General features: G+C 63.1%; 1 protein-coding gene across 1 annotated transcript in view; it reads left to right on the top strand.

Moving 5' to 3' along the window:
* Positions 1-984: 984 nt before the first annotated feature.
* The window catches only part of Wnt3a (Wnt family member 3A), a 44,287-nt gene continuing 25,209 nt past the window's right edge, over positions 985-20,062 (top strand). Inside the window, 2 exon segments of the mRNA XM_047537977.1 lie at positions 985-1,168; positions 19,045-19,286. Of these exon segments, the coding sequence (XP_047393933.1) occupies positions 1,098-1,168; positions 19,045-19,286 (313 nt within the window). The 5' untranslated portion in view covers positions 985-1,097.

The raw sequence follows: 20,062 nt of genomic DNA, 5'->3' as shown, positions 1-20,062 counted from the left end.
GACACTGAGGAGCAGTCCAGTCCTCTATTACCTTGAGCAAGTCACTCTCCCTGTCCATCAGCAAAATTACCTAAATTGTCAGGAAGTCTCTCCTGAAGAGGTCACGGCCCTAAGCAGGCAGGACAGCCCCAGTGACCAACTGCTGTGCCTCACCCGACTCTACCCCAGAGGCTTCTCTGGGCCAAACAACCCGATTTCCTAAGGGACCTGCAGAGGCCGGGCTGCACCCAGATCGCCCACACAGCCCCTAGCCCGGAGGATGCTGCTCATGGGATGAGGCTGCAGGCAGAGTTGCAAGGAGCAACCCAAGGGATCTGCCCCAAACAAACATTTCCCTGGACAAGGTGGTGGATGAGGGAGCAGGCCCACCACTGTGAAAGCGAGAGAGGGTGCGGCTGAGCAGGAACCAGTGGGGGACTATGTGTCCCACCATGAGCGAAAGGCGCGCCGGGCGGGAAATCCAGGAAGCGGCCCAGGAATCCCGCGGGGCGCGGTCCAGGTGCTACAAGGGGGCGCCTGGGGACTACACAGCACCGAATCCCGGCGGGCGCGGCGTAGGTCGAAGAAGGTTCCAGCCGGCTTACGCACACACTCCAGTACCCCGCGCCCACCTGGGCACCCCAGCACTCTCGGCACGCCGACTGCATCCGCACATCCGTAGCACCCCAGTGACCCGAGCACAGCTCAGCACCTCGCCCTATACATCCGGACATTCCTGCACCCCGCACACACCCTCAGCACCCCTGCGTCCCGCGCGCTCCCACTCACCCTGGCACCCGCGCACCTACGGCCACAGGAGGGGCCGGCGCCTCAAGGCTCCAACGCCCAGGGCCGCGCCCGCCCCCTGCCCGCCCCGCCCCACCCCACCCCAGCCCCGGCGGGCGCCCCCCGCGGCGCTGCCCCGCCCCCGCCGCCCCGCGCCGCCCCGGGCCTCGGCCCGCCGCCCGGCCGCCTGCCCACCTGGCGCAGCGCCGCCCTCGGAGCCCGCGCACCGGTGCACACCCGTGCACACCCGTGCACCCCGCGCACCCCGCGGCCACAGGAGGGCCCAGTGCCGCCGCCGCTTCTGCAGCTCCCTGGGCCCGGCCCGCCCGGCAATGGCTCCGCTCGGATACTTCTTAGTGCTTTGCAGCCTGAAGCAGGCGCTGGGCAGCTACCCTATCTGGTGGTGAGTGAGCCTCCTCGAGTTCGCGCTGGCCCGGGTGCTGCCCCAGAGCAGCCGTCCCTTCGGACAGGGCCCCTGCGGACGGTCCGCGCGAGGATAGCGGGCGGGTTCTACCTTGTCTCCACTGGGACCTGTTCCGTCAGTGCGTATCGGAGTTCTGGGGGCAATGACCCGCCCTGGGTATAGGAAGCGGAGAAGGTTCCAGCTGTCCCGGCATGGGCGTCGGGAATCGGACAGAGGCGAAAAGAGGGTCAGTGTAGACGGCACTAACGCCCAGGCGACGGGCGAGGGAAGAGGGCAAGCGGGAAGCAGCTCCGGGAAGAGGGAGAATCTCCAGAGACTCCTTTAGGGTCTCTCTCTCTCTGTCTCTGTCTCTCTCTCTCTCTCTCTCTGTCTCTCTCTCTCTCTGACACACACACACACACACACACACACACACACTTTAAAACAAAATCAGTGAGACAAGACTGAACAGCTCGGAGCAGTGCAGTTACGTAAAGACAGCCCGGGACCCGGCGGGGAGTGGCGGGGAACGGGCGGCGGGCGCACTGGAGCCAGCTCTGAGCCTTGCACGCCACCCGCCTCTGTGGGTGTGGGGGTCCCCAGGGACGCTCTCTGTGAGCCCGCTGCCTGCATCTGCCTAGCAATAGAGGGCTGCTGGAGATGGGGATAGAGCAATGGGTTTAGAGCGAGTGAGAGGCTCCGGGGCTTCCAATCAGAGGGAAGCGTGCTGTCTGATCCATTCCATTCAAGGCACTGCTGTGAGACCCTCCTCGACTTGGGGATGGAAGTGCAGATAAGCCAAAAGCAAGGTCTGCGTCCTCCTGTCTCCAGTCTCTGCTGCACCTATCCTAAAGGGAGGGGAGTAGGGGCGACCCTTCCCCACGGCGATTACCCAGGGCTCGCTCGCCATCTGCCAGGGTCATCCTAGCTCGGACGCCGGGACGCTTTCAGATGCCCAGAACCGAGGAACACGAGTGGGAGGGATGCGCCAAGGGTCTGGGAAGCGCCGCTGGTGAGACCCAGTTGGACGGAAGCCTCCCCACAAACATTCACACTCTCCCCGCAACCCAGGAACAACCCTCCGACGGCTTGCCTAGAATTATAATAATTACGCCGAAGGGAAGCGGGGAGACCGAGCGAGCCCGAGTACATCTAATCCGATAATAATTTCTCTCTTCGAGATGGTTCAAGAGAGGAGCCGGGGAGCCTGAGGTGGGGACGCGGGACCAGCGCAGCAGGGCGGGGAGGGAGGCTGGGCCGCTGGGGTCTCCGAAGCGGCCTGGAGAGGCTGCAGGGTTAGCAGCGGAAACCAGATCCGCTTCGGAGAGCCCTGCTCGCTCTGCATCCCAGCGTGGCACCTGCGGCGCCGGGTGGCCTCCCGGGCGCCGGCTGCCGCGGCGCGCGCCCTGAGGCGCGGGGACACTGACGCGCGTCCCCCCCGGCCGCGGGGAGCCAGGGGCAGCGCGTCCAGGAGAGCCCCGCGGGCTGCCCGCTCCTGCGCCAGGCTTCTAATTAGAACCCGCCGCCGCCGCCGCATTCCTGCGCGCAGGAGGAAAGGCTTCGCCCCCGCGCTCCTCCCAGGGAGAAGGGAGTCGTCGCCAGCCTCCAGGCTGCCCTGCGACCTGGAATCCTTGCCCCGGCGGTCCTGAGGGTCCCTCGCCTTGACCACCCACCCCAACACAGGTTTATGACCCTTCTCACCTGAGCTGAATGGATTCCATCCCAGATGGACTCTCAGAGACCCTCAGGCTCACCTGGTATTCTCCAGGTGAGTCTGGAGGGGTGCCCCCCCCCCACTCAAGGGTCTTGGGCAGCCCTTTTGCCCCGGGAGGCAGCGGGTGGCATAGAAGCCCGCCCCCTACGACAGGGGTAGGTGGGAGGCCACCTCTCCACCGGGCCACACTCCCACTTTGTTCTCAGTGGGATTCTCACACTTAGCGATTCTGCTTCCTGAGAGGAGGTTCCCCGCCCCCGTTGTGGAGGGCGACAAGATAGAGTCCTCCTCCTTTTCCATCCCCTGCCCCAGGCCGGCTGGACCCCACAGCTGGGCATGAGCACACAGAGAGGAGGGCTCCCAAAGGAAGTGTCTCGGTGACCACGGCCAGCAGTGTCACAGTGTCACAATCCAGCTGCCTCAGGAAGGCGCTCTTTCATCTGCACCTTCTACCTGGCCAAACTTCCAGTGCCTGGTCCTTTCTGCTTCCCACTCTGGGCCAGATGGATCATTTCCCAGGGAGAGGAAGGGCCGTCTTGGCCGCTGTTGGGTGGGCTGTGGTGAGCCGCAGAGGTGTTCGGGGGCTTTCTTTATAGCTTCTCACCTTCACCCTCAGCCTCCCTAATTGGCTGTTTTGTTTCACCGTCCCTCCCTAAAACAAAGCAGCTAGCCCATGGCTCTCTCCCTGCCCCTCCCCAGCACCGCGCGCACAGTGCCTATGGCTGGGACCTCCTCACCTGGAGAAGCACAGCAGGGAAACCGCTCAGGACCCACGAGGCTTTGAAGCTGGTGTTGCTCTTGGGGGCGGGGGCAGGGAGAAGGTGTCACTGCAGCCATCGCTGCAGGCAGCCCTGTGGGAATGTGAAGGGCTGCCCACCTCCAGACCTGCTCAGGGGGCTTTGTCTTTAACGCTCCATGTGATGCTCCGAGGTCCCAAGACAAAGGTGAAGTGAGCCCAGAGAAACTCCCAGCCTCAGCAAGACCAGAGCAGTCAGAGCTGGGTGGGTCTCCAGGAAGGTCCACGCTAGGCTCTTCAAGTGACAGAGGGGAGCCAGAGGAGGGGACCCGACCAAGGTGTGGCCCTACAGCAACACGCACTGCACAGAGGCATGCCACTGTCCCCGTCACCCGCCTATCCAGTTCTCCTCTCGTGGAGCTATACTTCGTCAGGAGAGCCTGCATAACCACCGACAGGCGATGGGGCTAAGAGGACATGGTCTGAATTGGAGAACAATATCCACAGGCACTGATGGGTCCGAGAGGTGTGTGAGCACCTCCTCCTTCCCACGTTTGTACTGACGGCATCTTATCATGTCCCCAGACAGGCCCCTGGAGGCCAGCCTGGTCTGTCTCTCCCCCCCAGGGTTCGAGCCAGTCTTAGCAGGCTAGGGACTCCTCATCTTTCAAGTTTCTCTGCCCTCCACTCCTGCCAGCCACCTCCTACCTCCTTCACAGCTCTCACCCGCTGTCCTTCCCTTGGGACCTGCACCTTACTGCTGCCTGGATTTCCCATCTGACTTGACCACTGTCCACTGCAAAGAAGGAGAGCCTGCGCACCAGCCACTCTTTCCCAGCAGGGCCTCTCTCTTGCTGCCTGGCCCCTCCTGGTCCCTGCTGGACGTGAGCTCCTGAGCACAGAGGCCATGCTATAGAGCGGTGTGTGGCCGGTCTCCAGCCTTCTCCCTTCCCCTGGGTGGCTCAGATTCAGACAAGTTCCCTCTGAGGGACTCCCTGGTGCTCTCTCAGCCTGGTGCCCGCATCACAGTAACAGAAATACTTCATGAGTATAGGACCATACCTGAATCCCTCTGCTCCATGTCAGCCCTTTGTGGCCTCTCGCCTCCTCTTTGGCCCCCTGGCTCCCACACGCTGGCCCCACCAACACAGAAAACCTGGGCTGGAGCATTAGCCCAGCTCTGCCTGGAGGTGCATGGTCATCAGTGGCCCCACAGCTTGTGGGGACCAAGCATGCAAGTGGATTCAGGGTGGGTGATGGAGAGTGTACAGAGAGTGGTTGGGACCCTGGGGGTGTGAGATGGAGGGATGCTTCCAGATGAGATTCACGGGGTCGTGTGATGAGCAGGCACGTGGCTGGCAGCACAGAGCAGATGAGGAGATCAAGAGGCCGCTGGGCAGGTACTGGTGGCAACAGAGACCCAGGGAAGGCTGAGCAAGGTGTCTGGGCTTTGCAGGCAAGAGGGTCTGGACACCCCCCCCCCAGAGCTGGCCTGGCCAAAAGGCTTTTGCAGGCAAGAGGGTCTGGACACCCCCCCCCCAGAGCTGGCCTGGCCAAAAGGCTAACCCCCTCCCGCAGGTTGTCTGTCTGTCTTGTCTTTTTGTCTCTTCTGCACCTCAAGGCTGGCAAGATCAGTACTTAGCATTTAGAACTTAAAAAGTAAGAGAAATCAAGATGCCAGTCGACCCCTAGGCTTGTGCCAGGAATCTCAGGGCATTGGGTTGGAATTTCTTTCTGGAACTGACAAAATCAAACTTTTCACAAGGGTACAATCAGAAATGGCTGCAGTAGGGGTATCTGTGGCCAGAGTCACCTGTGGCACCTAAGGACCAGGACCGTACTCCACGCGCTGGTCCATGGAGAGCCCTTCCCGAGCACAGAGCTCCCAGCTCACCTAGCTCTCCCTCCTGGGCGGCGCCCGGGAGCCTGCCTGGGGCTGCTTCTCCCAGGCTACTGCCCCATTTCTCTAGGCTCCGTGCCTTCTCCCCTGTTCAAACGATGTGTATTTGCACAAGCCTTCTAGCCTCTTTGTAATCAGTCGATGGATGAGGTGATGGATGGGTGGTATAGTCACACCGGATACAGTATCTGGGGACCGTCGATGGCCTGGTGGCCACTTCTTCCAGAGTGTACCAACCTCCAGCCTAGGCAGCTGCACCGCCTTCACATGGTGTGACTCAGGATGGAGGAGGCAGGACTCAGAGTTGTTACCTGCATCCAGAAACATGGTCAGCACTTCTCGATGCCTGGTTCACTCTCCAGAGCCTGTCTGTGAGCAACTGGTCAGTTGTCAGGAAGAGACAAACAGGAACTGGAAGAAGAGCTCCTGGTGCCATGGCAGCCGAGCCACACATCCCGCGCCCTTTGCCAGAAGCAACTGGTGTCGGCAGAGCGCCTCCGTGTCGCAGCCTGCCCGGACCACCTCCCTAAGGGGGGTCTTCCCACACGCCCCTGTCCTCAGAGGTTTACGTTTGCCCCTGTTGAGAGAAGTTGATGGACGGGAGAAGGTTGTGAGAGGTTTCAGGAGAAGCCCGTTTGGCATCTCTTGACTTGGGCTCAGAGTGGAGAAAGGCTTCCTACAGCTGGATGCCCGCAATGGTGCCCGGGAGACCGTGTGCTGCAGAACCTGCAGCTGAGGACGGGAAGCAGGGAGCCGGAGCTGGCCACAGACACGGCCAGAGCAGAGCCACAGGCTACCGCCTCTGGTGCCCACAGCCCTCCTGATGGACACCGACCCCCTGAATCCACAGTTGGAGGACAGGTGGCTGAGCACCACGTGTGCCGAGGGCCCGGGCGGAAGGTGCAGGCCCCAGGCCTGGCATGGCTGAGGCGTGAATTTGCCCCACGCCCTGACACCTGCTCACACAGGGTGTGTCCCTCCTTGGGAATGGCCCGTGGTCACCTGCACATGAGGCGGGGACAGGATGAGGGGCTGCCCAGTCACCTGGAGTCCCTGTGCTCCTCTCCTCGTCCTGCCCTTCACCTCTGCAGCCGCGAGGAAGGCCGTGTTGAACGAAGGATGAAGGATGAGTGGACCAAGGGTCTTTCCTGTGGAAACGGACCCTGCACCTGAACTTGGGAGGATGGAGGACCCAGTTTGATGCTGTCACTACCCGCCCATCCCACTGGTTGTCGAATTCCCAGCCCTGAGGCTCGGGGCCCGGCCTCTCCTCTGCCTCAGTCTCCCTCTGGGTCCCCGGTGACACCCTGGAGGTGTCTCGCACATTGCCACCTCCACATTCCTTCCCTAGCAAAACGTGCTGCTCCCGCCCGGAAGGCTGGCAAAGGCATGGCCGCCGGCTCGGGAGCCTCCCCGCCTGCCGGGACTCGTCCAGGTATGTGTCAGTAATCCGCTGGCCCGGTGGGCAGGACCAGGCACTGGCTGGGAGGGCCCGGCAGGGCCGTGCAGCCTGGGGAGGGAGGCGGTGACCCCGACCCCAGGGAACCGGGAGCCCCAGCTCAGAAGGTGCTTTGGCCATCACGAAGTGCAGCCCACGGATGAAAAGGGAAACCAAAACCCGGGGTCTTGGAGCAGCGGGCCTCTGGCAGCCCCTGCTGGTGAGGACAGGCTTCTTGGTCATCCATCCACTGAGAGGGTGGACAGCCCACACTTGGTCACGGGTCTGAGGATGGAGTCACGTCTTGCCCGTGAAAAGGTCCTGAGCCAGAAGACCCGTCAGAGGGGACAGACAGCCTGCAGGCCTGGCTGCACCACAGGGAGAAGACGGCCTGCAGGCCTCTGCACCACAGGGAGAAGACGGTCTGCAGGCCTCTGCACCACAGGGAGAAGACGGCCACACCAGGCCTCTGCACACAGGGAGAAGACGGCCACACCAGGCCTCTGCACCACAGGGAGAAGACGGCCGCACCAGGCCTCTGCACCACAGGGAGAAGACGGCCGCACCAGGCCTCTGCACCACAGGGAGAAGACGGCCGCACCAGGCCTCTGCACCACAGGGAGAAGACGGCCTGCAGGCCTGGCTGCACCACAGGGAGAAGACGGCCGCACCAGGCCTCTGCACATAGGGAGAAGACGGCCACACCAGGCCTCTGCACCACAGGGAGAAGACGGCCTGCAGGCCTGGCTGCACCACAGGGAGAAGACGGCCGCACCAGGCCTCTGCACACAGGGAGAAGACGGCCACACCAGGCCTCTGCACCACAGGGAGAAGACGGCCTGCAGGCCTGGCTGCACCACAGGGAGAAGACGGCCACACCAGGCCTCTGCACCACAGGGAGAAGACGGCCTGCAGGCCTGGCTGCACCACAGGGAGAAGACGGCCACACCAGGCCTCTGCACACAGGGAGAAGACGGCCGCACCAGGCCTCTGCACCACAGGGAGAAGACGGCCTGCAGGCCTGGCTGCACCACAGGGAGAAGACGGCCGCACCAGGCCTCTGCACCACAGGGAGAAGACGGCCACACCAGGCCTCTGCACCACAGGGAGAAGACGGCCGCACCAGGCCTCTGCACCACAGGGAGAAGACGGCCACACCAGGCCTCTGCACACAGGGAGAAGATGGCCACACCAGGCCTCTGCACCACAGGGAGAAGACGGCCTGCAGGCCTGGCTGCACCACAGGGAGAAGACGGCCACACCAGGCCTCTGCACCACAGGGAGAAGACGGCCGCACCAGGCCTCTGCACCACAGGGAGAAGACGGCCACACCAGGCCTCTGCACCACAGGGAGAAGACGGCCTGCAGGCCTGGCTGCACCACAGGGAGAAGACGGCCACACCAGGCCTCTGCACCACAGGGAGAAGACGGCCTGCAGGCCTCTGCACCACAGGGAGAAGACGGCCGCACCAGGCCTCTGCACCACAGGGAGAAGACGGCCTGCAGGCCTGGCTGCACCACAGGGAGAAGACGGCCACACCAGGCCTCTGCACCACAGGGAGAAGACGGCCTGCAGGCCTGGCTGCACCACAGGGAGAAGACGGCCGCACCAGGCCTCTGCACCACAGGGAGAAGACGGCCTGCAGGCCTCTGCACCACAGGGAGAAGACGGCCGCACCAGGCCTCTGCACCACAGGGAGAAGACGGCCGCACCAGGCCTCTGCACCACAGGGAGAAGACGGCCACACCAGGCCTCTGCACCACAGGGAGAAGACGGCCACACCAGGCCTCTGCACCACAGGGAGAAGACGGCCTGCAGGCCTGGCTGCACCACAGGGAGAAGACGGCCTGCAGGCCTGGCTGCACCACAGGGAGAAGACGGCCGCACCAGGCCTCTGCACCACAGGGAGAAGACGGGGCTGCACCACAGGGAGAAGACGGCCGCACCAGGCCTCTGCACCACAGGGAGAAGACGGCCACACCAGGCCTCTGCACCACAGGGAGAAGACGGCCTGCAGGCCTCTGCACCACAGGGAGAAGACGGCCGCACCAGGCCTCTGCACCACAGGGAGAAGACGGCCGCACCAGGCCTCTGCACCACAGGGAGAAGACGGCCTGCAGGCCTCTGCACCACAGGGAGAAGACGGCCGCACCAGGCCTCTGCACCACAGGGAGCAGACGGCCTGCAGGCCTCTGCACCACAGGGAGAAGACGGCCACACCAGGCCTCTGCACCACAGGGAGAAGACGGCCTGCAGGCCTCTGCACCACAGGGAGAAGACGGCCACACCAGGCCTCTGCACCACAGGGAGAAGACGGCCGCACCAGGCCTCTGCACCACAGGGAGAAGACGGCCTGCAGGCCTCTGCACCACAGGGAGAAGACGGCCACACCAGGCCTCTGCACCACAGGGAGAAGACGGCCTGCAGGCCTCTGCACCACAGGGAGAAGACGGCCTGCAGGCCTCTGCACCACAGGGAGAAGACGGCCACACCAGGCCTCTGCACCACAGGGAGAAGACGGCCTGCAGGCCTCTGCACCACAGGGAGAAGACGGCCACACCAGGCCTCTGCACCACAGGGAGAAGACGGCCGCACCAGGCCTCTGCACCACAGGGAGAAGACGGCCTGCAGGCCTCTGCACCACAGGGAGAAGACGGCCGCACCAGGCCTCTGCACCACAGGGAGAAGACGGCCGCACCAGGCCTCTGCAACAGAGCCCCCCTGCCCCCGGCTCCCTCAGGGCTGGGCAGAGCAGCCGTATCCTGCCTACCTAGGTCCAGGCCTGTGCCAGCCTAGGGTAAGACAGGAGAGGCGCCTCCTACCCCAGATGCAGATGTGGGAGGAGGTCGGTGAGGGCCAGAGCCCGGGAGGCACCCGCAGGGCCAGGGCACACAGCTCTCCTGCTAGTGCGACCCCCGCAGAGCTGCGTGGGCAGGGGCTGGCCCCACTGAGGTCAGAGGAGCCCTGCAGCCCTGGGAGTGCTGCAGGCCCCGCCCCCTCCCCAGCCCTGTCCTGGAGCCTTGAGCAGATCGAGAGCTGACCACCTTGTCGGACAGACAGGAGGGCTGGCAGGAGCCGGGCAGGGCCGGGCTGTCACAGTGACCGGTGAGCTGGAGTCACATCTAGCCCGGAGCCACACCGCTGGCCTCAGCGCCTCTGCCAGCCCCTCTCCCTGCCCCAGCCTGCGTGACGCATGCGGGTAGTGCCCTGCTTGCACCTGGGTCCCCTCCCCCACCGCGTGCCCGCACAGAGCTGTGCCCCTGCTGCACAGCGCTCTGCCTTTGCCAAACGGTGCTGCAGAAAGGGCCTTGCAGCCTCCAGCCCTGGGAGGATTGCTAGGGTGCCGCAGCCTCCCCGAGGCTGGGACCCCTGGGCTACCCGCACCCCCACGTCCACAGGCACAAGGCGGCCTGCAAGTCCCGCGTGACGGAGCCTGGCCTGAGCTAAATGCCACCAGAGCCGAGACACGTGGAGAGTACGATACACATAGACCCAACAGAAGCAGGGGGCCCTCGGCCCAAGAGGCCAGCGCTGGCCCAGGCTGGGCTGGCCAGCTGCCCGCCACGGAGTCCTGGGCTGGCCTCCTTCCTCCAGCATGTCACAGCCCGCATCTCTGCTGTACCCCTGGCCAGGTGCCCGGCACTTCAACAGGAGCCAGGGGAGGAGAGAAAACCATTAGTGCTTGCGGGTTGCGGGTGTGGCTCATGCGGCAGCGGCCGCGGCTGAAACCGTGAGTGAGGAGAAGAGTCCGCTTTCCAGAAAGCATTGCACGCGCCAAAGGCAGAGGCCTCCCGTTCAAAGCCAGTGCGACTGAAACCCAGAAAACTACAGCGTGAACGAGAGACCGCAAGGCACACCTGTGACCCCAGCAGCCTCCCACAGGAGGACAGGCCTCTGTGACCCCAGCAGCCTCCCACAGGAGGACAGGCCTCTGTGACCCCAGCAGCCTCCCACAGGAGGACAGACCTCTCTGACCCCAGCAGCCTCCCACAGGAGGACAGGCCTCTGTGACCCCAGCAGCCTCGCACAGGAGGACAGACCACTGTGACCCCAGCAGCCTCCCACAGGAGGACAGGCCTCTGTGACCCCAGCAGCCTCCCACAGGAGGACAGGCCTCTGTGACCACAGCAGCCTCGCACAGGAGGACAGGCCTCTGTGACCCCAGCAGCCTCCCACAGGAGGACAGACCACTGTGACCCCAGCAGCCTCCCACAGGAGGACAGGCCTCTGTGACCCCAGCACCCTCCCACAGGAGGACAGGCCTCTCTGACCCCAGCAGCCTCCCACAGGAGGACAGGCCTCTGTGACCCCAGCAGCCTCCCACAGGAGGACAGGCCTCTGTGACCCCAGCAGCCTCCCACAGGAGGACAGGCCTCTGTGACCCCAGCAGCCTCCCACAGGAGGACAGGCCTCTGTGACCCCAGCAGCCTCGCACAGGAGGACAGGCCTCTCTGACCCCAGCAGCCTCCCACAGGAGGACAGGCCTCTGTGACCCCAGCAGCCTCGCACAGGAGGACAGGCCTCTGTGACCCCAGCAGCCTCCCACAGGAGGACAGGCCTCTCTGACCCCAGCAGCCTCCCACAGGAGGACAGACCACTGTGACCCCAGCAGCCTCCCACAGGAAGACAGGCCTCTGTGACCCCAGCACCCTCCCACAGGAGGACAGGCCTCTGTGACCCCAGCAGCCTCGCACAGGAGGACAGACCTCTGTGACCCCAGCAGCCTCCCACAGGAGGACAGGCCTCTGTGACCCCAGCAGCCTCCCACAGGAGGACAGGCCTCTGTGACCCCAGCAGCCTCCCACAGGAGGACAGGCCTCTGTGACCCCAGCAGCCTCCCACAGGAGGACAGGCCTCTGTGACCCCAGCAGCCTCCCACAGGAGGACAGGCCTCTGTGACCCCAGCAGCCTCGCACAGGAGGACAGGCCTCTGTGACCCCAGCAGCCTCCCACAGGAGGACAGGCCTCTGTGACCCCAGCAGCCTCGCACAGGAGGACAGGCCTCTCTGACCCCAGCAGCCTCCCACAGGAGGACAGGCCTCTGTGACCCCAGCACCCCGCGCAGGCTCCTCACGGTTGCTCCTGTTTCTCTCTCTCATGAGGAGAGACGTCTCTCATAAGGAGCGAGAGGCTGAATTCTGCTTTCCGAGGTTCCTGTCATTGCTAAACAGCGTCTGGTTGCTGGGCCCCTCTCGGTGGTGACCGTGGGGCTGGCTCCGCTCCGTGGTGCTCAGGCCTGGCACTGGCCCAAGCCTGGTGTTGGCCCTTTCTGCCGGGGTGGTCTCTCCAGGCTGCGATTCCAGAGGAAGGCACAGCGGCGTGTTCCATGTGGGACACAGAGTTTGGGGGCTTGGGGGACGGGGCACTGTGACGGTGGGGCAGTAGCGCCTAGCGCGGCCGGGAACAGCTGGGCACAGGGGCTGTGCACACCTCCCAGGCACGGCTGGCAGTGAGAGGGAGCCGGAGCGAATTCCTCACCAGGTGACTCACCAGGCCAGGTGCAAGGAATGGGTGCAGCGGGCCAGCCTCCTCCTCTCCCCAGGGGCTGGGCAGGGCCCTCCTGTCCTGCTGTTCCCACTGTCCCTGGGGCAGGGAGGGACCTCTCTGTGACCTGGACGGAGGGAAGGCAGGGGGCAGGTGGGAGTGGGGACTGACTGAGTCCAGATGCCGCCAGTGCTCGCCTGGCAAGCCGAGGGTGTGACTGAGCCAGGACAGCGTGGTCCTTCAGGGAGTGACCTCGAATGAAGGCCTCAGCCCTGTGTGGACACTGGTGTGCGTCCTCTGAAGCACCTGTATGAGAGGTGGTGAGAGACAGGAGCGTTCACTGGAAGCCCGCGGAAGCCGGGCGGGTTGGGGGCGCCGGGCTCCTCCAGGGCTGGGCTGGTGTTGGAGAGGCTGAAGGCCTCCAGTTTGGCTGCTGGGCCTGTAGATGTCTCTTGGGGCACCTGCCAGAATCAGGGTCAGATGTGCCCCTGCCTATGCATCAGCCTGATGCACCTAGCTCTCTGTGGCATCCTTCGTCCTCCAGAGGGCAAGTTGGGGGTCTGGACATCTGGACACTCGTGGCTGCCTCCGTGGAGATGGGCTGGGGGGAGCAGGAGGACAGATGGCAGGGGCTGTGGGACCCCTGTGGAATTGACTCAGGTCTGTGGAGGGCAAACACATTTTGCATTTGGACTCACGTCTTTCTAGTCTGCCCACCAGCCGTTGGCATCTTGGGACATCTAGTCAGAATCAGTCTCAGAATTCAGCTTGTCTTAAACACTCTCAGGTGCTGCTGTCTTGGGACCCCTGCAAGGAGCTGCTCTAACCCAGGGACCACCCAGTTCAGCTGAGGCTCCAAGAGTCTCAAAGGACAGGCCAGAGTAGACCAGCCTGGGTGGGGGCCACCCCTGACAGTTGGGGGCCACCATCCTTACCTCCCCCAAGGACTGCCCCAATATGCAAATGTGCAGTGCAGGGCATGGGCCTCCTGGTGACGGTCTAGTCCTCCGCCGTGGTGGCCTCTGTGGGTGCTGCAGAGCCAGGTCATTGATGTCAGACTCATGCATAAATGTTATGCACAGACCAGGGCCTGACACCTCGTAGGGTCACTGTAGGCTATTGGAAGGGGAGGACCTCGGGTCCAGTGCGCTGGAAGCCGGTTCTGCTGTCCTCACCGAGATCATGGCACAGGCTCCAGGAGGCTCTCCAGACGTCCCTGCCTGCGTTGTGTGTTGGAGGGAGCCACACCACGGGAGACGGGGCATCGTCCATGAGCTCCGCCCAGGGGTCACCTGGGAAATGGGAAAGAGGCAGCAGCTGGGGACAGTCACAAGTGGCCGGAGCAGTGGGGATTGGAGGCACCAAGGTAGCACAGCAAAGCTGGGCACTGTGGCACAGGCGTGGCAGGAGGACTGTCCACACGAGGACCACGTGGGCAGCTTGCATCCTGAAGCTTGCACAGGGCGCTGGAGGAGCTGCGTCCCGCCCCAACACGTGTCTTCTCCCCATTGGGCCCAAGAAGCTTAGAGGGTGCTGGACTCAGGGAGGTGGGGTGTCCAGTGTGAGTGTGGAGAAGGGAGGTGGTAAACCCTTGGCTCCTGCTGCTGTGGGACAGGGACCAGGCCCAGGGGATGCCAGAGGCTCACGGGCCTGTCTGCAACCACAGCTCAGATCTCAGGAGGCCAAAGTCAAGTTATCAGTGGGGCTAGGGAAGAGCCTTTCTCCAGCCTCATCTGCCTGGTTGAAGGGCAGTTGCTGGCTATAGGACCCACGCCCTGAGTCCTGGCTGACCATGGTCCAGGGCCCTTCTCAGCTCCAGTGGTCATTCTGTGTTCCTGGAGTATGGACCCTCCTCAGGGCCAGCAACTGCCAGGTGAATCTGGGCTTCGGAGAAGACCCAGAGAGTACAGCGAGGCCTCAGGAACCCAGATAGTCCGACACTGGCCTCCATCAGCAGGATTCCGCTGGGGCATCCGAAGCACAGTTCTGGGCCTCGCAATGGGGAAGTTGGGGTCCTGTCAGATTGTGGACGTGCAGAATTTGGAGATGAGGGTGAGGCAAGGTGCTGTCCACTCTCCAGGCCAGATTCCCTGGGTGCAGAGCAGCCAGCCGTCCAGTGGCAGCAGGAGAGTTGAGGTGGGGAGCCCTGGGAGGCAGGTCCCCAGATCTCACGTTACATGGCTGCTAAGGCTCGGGGCAGCCGTGGAGGAGGACCCCTCCCGCACTCCAAGACAGACGTGAGAATGACGTCTCGTTTCTACCTGCCACGGGCGGGCACAGGGCCTGCCCTCCGCTCTGATGGAGGGGCAGCAGCCACACCGCGGCAGGGAGCAGGCAGGCTCATCTCAGGCACACAACTGCCCCTGCTCCTCTAAAATCGTGTAGGAACTCAGCCAAGTGTCGGTGAGCGGAGGGGCACCGGCGGGCGGGAACCTGCTGTCCGCACGTCTGGGTCCTCCTGTGCCCATGTTCTGCTCATCCCTCCTGGGCCAGCACTTGAGGAGGACGCACCCAGCACCCAGTCCTGGGGCTGCTTGTTGGCGTTCATCAAGGACTGGTGAGTGACCGGGTCAGGGTTCGAACCTGACCACTCTTGGCCATCAAAGCCTCGCTCGTGGTCCCTGGTGACTGCTCTCCACCTGCTCCCTCCTTAGTACTGGGCACCTCATCCACCAATGCAGACTCTCCGTGTTCGTGTGGCTGGCCTGGGAGCCCAGGTGGCGTCTGACTCACGCTCTGTGCGTCCTGAGAACGTGTCCTGAGAGCAGCCTGGAGACCTGCCTACGCCATGCTGTCCTGGGCAGGGCTCTTTTCAGCTTGTGAAGCCCTCTGCCACTCAGCACCACTGCCCTGGCCATAGCTCCCACAGGAGGCCCTTCAGGCACCCCTCCTGGCCCCAGTGCCAAGCCAGAGCCCCCATGTTCTCCCAGAGGGTGCTGCAGATGGTGACTTTGCAGGTATTGATCCATTAGGGACACCCGTCTTCTCCCTGGACTGGGAGTTTGGATCCTGGGGACTCTGGGGAAGGGAAGGACGGTGTGCACAGTTTACTTCCGAATGGTGTTTTGTATGCTGTTGTCAAGGCCAGCTGAAATCTGGAGGCTGAAGGGCCACCTTGGCCCTCCCAGCCTCTCCCTGGTCTGGTGGGAGCCCCTCCCAGCTCCCTGCTCTCTGGGGACTCAGTGCCAGGGCTTCCTGGCAGCCCAGCTCCCTGGGATGGAGGAATGGCGTGGGGACCTTAACTCAAAGGGCCCTGGGGTCCAGAGAAGCCTCCCAAGCACAAGACGTCAGCCTTGGTGGAACCAGAGCAGCTGCAGCCCCGGGCACGGTGGTGCGGAGGTGGTGAGCCTGCCAGGCGGTGAGGGGAGCACAGCACCCAGAAGGGCCCCCCCGGACTCCTCCACAGAGCCCCTCCCAGCCTGTCCTGACCAGACCCCGACAGGCGGGGAAGCACTCGGACTGCAGGCTCCGTCCTGTCTGCAGAAGCTGCAGAGTCGTAGCCTCCATCAGCTCACTCTCCGCCCCTCATCAGCAGCCCCGGAGTGAGATGTGGCCTCCAGCATCCAGCAGCGGACGCCGCCTGTCCTGCAGGAATGGTCACAGGCCCAGGAGCAGTGCCCACAGTGAGCCCAGCTGGAGAGGCGAGTCCACATTTCTGTCTGAACAGATTGCTGTAGTCTCCGCTTGTTCTACAGCTCCAGTCAACAAAACACTCAATAGCAGCTTCCTTCCTGCACGGACGGGCGGATGGACAGGCAGATACAGTTCTCCCCTTCCCTGGTGGCTGTGGGTAACCAAAGAGAAAAAGAACAGGTTCCATGGGCCTCCGGACCTGGCCTTTTCGGAAAAGCTCTCAGATTGGAGCCACAGCCTACAAAAGTATTCCCAGGAACTTTCAGTCAGGAAGATTGTCAAACATCAGAAAAGATGCAGAACTTGAACCAGGAACACCACAGGTCCATGCCCCACCTTCTGCTCTGCCGGGAGCATCCCGCCCTCCGCCCTTCCCTGTGGCTTTATGTACACACCAACCCCTTCTCTCCCGGCCACAAGGTCATGCACATTGCTGACTAGCATCCCGTGTGTGCGGTGGCTGCATGGAAGGGGTGGAGGCGAAGCACACTGGTCCATGGAGTGGAGGGAGGTCCAGCAGGACACCAGCTCGTGCCCGAGCAGACGGAAGGCCCCTGGTCCTGGAGGGTCAAGCCCCCAGCCTCACCGCACCCACCTGGGCTCCTGGCTCCCGTGGTACTCAGCCCCATGGACAGCTCCCTGTGCACCCCCTGCCCGTTCAGGCAGCCTGGAAAACCATGAGCAGGGCCAGCCAGAGGGAGACACAGGAGGAGCCTGAAGCTGCCCAGGCATCTCCCCCAGTCTGCCTGCCCTGTGTGCTGGCCCCCAGGAGACCCCCGGCCACTGGGTTCTCAGGCCCACTCTCCTTGAGACCTTCCGTTCACGGCTGAGTGTCATTCCAATACCTCAGGCTGCCTGTGCAGCCAGAGCCCTGGAGGAAAATGCACAGCCTGAGTTCAGAGCCACATCACCACGTCCAGGAGGGAGCCCAGGAGGGGGCCAGGAGGGAGGCCAGAAGGGAGGCCCGCAGGAAGCCTAAGTGGTCATCAGGGTGGGGGACATAGAAACCGGGGTGGAGAGGGTGGCACAGCAGGTGATGGAGGTGTGGATGCCTAAGGGAAGTGATACTGAGGCCACGGGAGTCTCTGCTTAGTCTGCACAGGTGGGCGTGTCCTGGGACAAGGTGGTCCTGCTGGACAGCTGGACCGGAGGGAGGGCTGAGGCAGCGAGGGAGTGGCTGGGGCTTTTCACGACTCCTTGCTACAGGAGGTCGGCAGTGCCCAGCAGTGGGCCTGAGGTAGTTAGGTCTCCGGCCTCTGGTTTTCAGTGTGGTCAGCCAAGAGTACAGGGAGCATGAGGTGCAGACCCACACGCCTCCCTGGTTCAGCCTCTCCCTCTCTGTGCTCTGGGGCACTGGCCTGCCCCTCTGCTTTCCCATCTTGAGGGCAGGGACCCCGATCCTGGCCCCCTTCCCTGTGTCTCAGCCCCTGAGCCAGGGCCCCAGGTGGAAAGCTTTCCTTCCGCTGGGTGTGCTGGCCCGTGCCTGTGACCCCAGCTGTAACCCAGCTGAGGTAGGAGGATTGCAAGTTAGAGGTCAGCCTGGGCAACTTGGCAGGACCCTATTTCGAAATAGAATTTTCACAAGGTGTGGTGCAGTGGTAGCTCAGCGTAGAGCTTGCCAAGCATACGGGAGGCCCTGGTGCCAAGGAGAAAGAAAGAAGAAGTTGTCCTCTGTCCTGCCACGTGCCTCTCAGGCCACACCCAGAACACCCATATGGTGCGTCCAGCACTAGCATGGACACTTAGGTGGTCTCCATGGTCTGTTCCCAGAGAGGAAAATGTGAGCCATTCCCATCCCCTGTGGGCAGGTGGACCCTGAGCTGAACCTAAGAGAGATGTGCAGGGACTTGGGGGGCAAAGCTAGTGACTCTGAGACCGAGGTGCCGCCCGGTGTGCCAGAGCCAGCCCTCCCAGGGGCACCAGTGTCCACCGGGGAGGGGCCTGTGGGAAGCGTGGCAGACCCACACGCCTGAGTGACCTGCACAAGGGGACCCGTGTCACCATGAGTGGAGTCTGAAGGCAACAGACAGGGTGGCTGCATCCATGGGCGGGTGGACCCACTGGAACCTCTTTCTGTTCCCCCCATCCCCACCCTTCTCCAAAAGGTCTTGGCAAATCTTTCTTTTAAATCCAGGTGCAATTTGGCAGGGTTGGGCCAGCATCCAGGGCCTCTGCATGTGCAGAGTTAACTGAGGACTGACATATTTGGGAGAAAATTGCACCTGCCTTGAACGTGTGCAGACCTTCCCCCGTCCTGCCCCCTGAACGACAGCGTGGCAGCTATGCGCACAGTGCTACGTGTGCCGGGCAGTGTGTCGGGGATCTAGAGACGGTCTAGTTTGGGGGCACGATGTGCCACTTTATGCAGGGGACTTGAGCATCTGCAGATCCGGCATCTTGGGAGATCCAGGAGCCAGTCCCTGCCCTGGATGCCAATGGGCGCGGTCTCTTGAACACACCTATGGAGGGCATGTGTCTTGTACCTTTGGGGTAAACAGCCACACATGGGCAGGAACGGGTTTCGTGTGATTCTTGCCCTGAATCACACCCTACTCCAGAAGCGGGTCTTTCTCCTCCTGGACCCTAAGGTGCCCCTCCTAGGAACCCTGCACAGACCTGGGCCACCTGCCCTGCGGTCCACCTCAAGGCCCCTTAGTGGCCAGTGATTCTAGTCTGCATCCTCCAAAGGTTTTGGGGGCCCCCGCCTGGGTCCCGATGTGACGGGGATCCCTGCATTCCAAAGGGTGGGAGTGCAGGCCCTCTTCACCCCCGCCTGGCCGGTTTGTTCTGGGCCGTCTCGGGTACTGGGTGGGCAGTGCCCTGGCTCCTTGATACTGGGTTTCCTTCCTAGCAAAAGTGTCCTGCTCCTCGGCACCCGAGTGGCCCAAGACCAAGGGTCCGTCTGAGCCTGGGGCAGTGCAGCCTCCCCGCTGACTCCAGCTGGCCCTAACCGCCTGTCCTCCTCGCTAGGTCACTGGCCATCGGGCCCCAGCACTCCTCTCTGAGCACGCACCCCGTCCTCTGCGCCAGCATCCCAGGCCTGGTGCCCAAGCAGCTGCGCTTCTGCAGAAACCACGTGGAGACCATGCCCAGCGTGGCCGAGGGCGTCAGGCTGGGCGTCCAGGAGTGCCAGCACCAGTTCCGCGGCCGCCGCTGGAACTGCACCACCGTGGGGGGCAGCCTGGCCATCTTCGGGCCCGTGCTGGACAAAGGTACCGGCCCGCCGCCACGCCATCCCCTCGGGGCCCCGGGAAGCCTGTGGGGAGGGCGGGCTGGCCGGGGATGCAGAGGAAGGGTCCCTGGGGGCGCCGCCACCTCCCCAGGGACGGTGAGTGGTCCCGGAGGCAGGGCTGCCTGGAGAAAACCCCAGGAAGGGAGAGGAGCTGCGGCTGCGGGTGGTCTGGAAGGAGAGGACGGTGGGAGGGCTGGGCGTGGGTTAGCGGCTGCCAAAGAGCAATTAACCTGCAATGTAGTGGTTAGAGCAACCACCATGTGCCGTCCCAGCCTGCTGGTCAGCTGCAGCTGCCTGTGTCCACGTGAGGCCAGCCCAGCTGGACACCACGGAGGGCTTACTCCACAGGAGACTTCTTGACAGCCTGGAGTCTGGATCTCAGATACAGGCGGAGAGACACAGGAAGAGACAGATAGAGAGACAGAGGCAGACAAAGAGAGACTGAGACAGAGAGACAAGGAGACAGACAGGGAGAGACAGGTAGGGAGACAAAGAGAGACATGGACACGGAGACAGAGACAGACACAGGCAGAGAGACAGGGAAACAGAGATAGGGAGACAAAGATGGAGAGAGAGAGATGGAGGGGGGATCGTGGGAGAGAGAACACATACAAAATGGAAGGTTTTATGGCTTTTAAAAAAACTGAGGAAAACCATATAATCGAAATCACTTTTAAGCATGTGATTCTGGTGCACTTAGCACATGCATAGAATCCTACGACCACCACCTCTAGTTCCAGAAAGTCTTCGTCACCC

The sequence above is a fragment of the Sciurus carolinensis genome, unplaced genomic scaffold (assembly GCF_902686445.1).
Source record: "Sciurus carolinensis unplaced genomic scaffold, mSciCar1.2, whole genome shotgun sequence".
Lineage (NCBI taxonomy): Eukaryota > Metazoa > Chordata > Mammalia > Rodentia > Sciuridae > Sciurus > Sciurus carolinensis.
The sequence above is the reverse complement of the archived record's forward strand: the minus strand, read 5'-3'. Positions and strand labels throughout refer to the sequence as shown.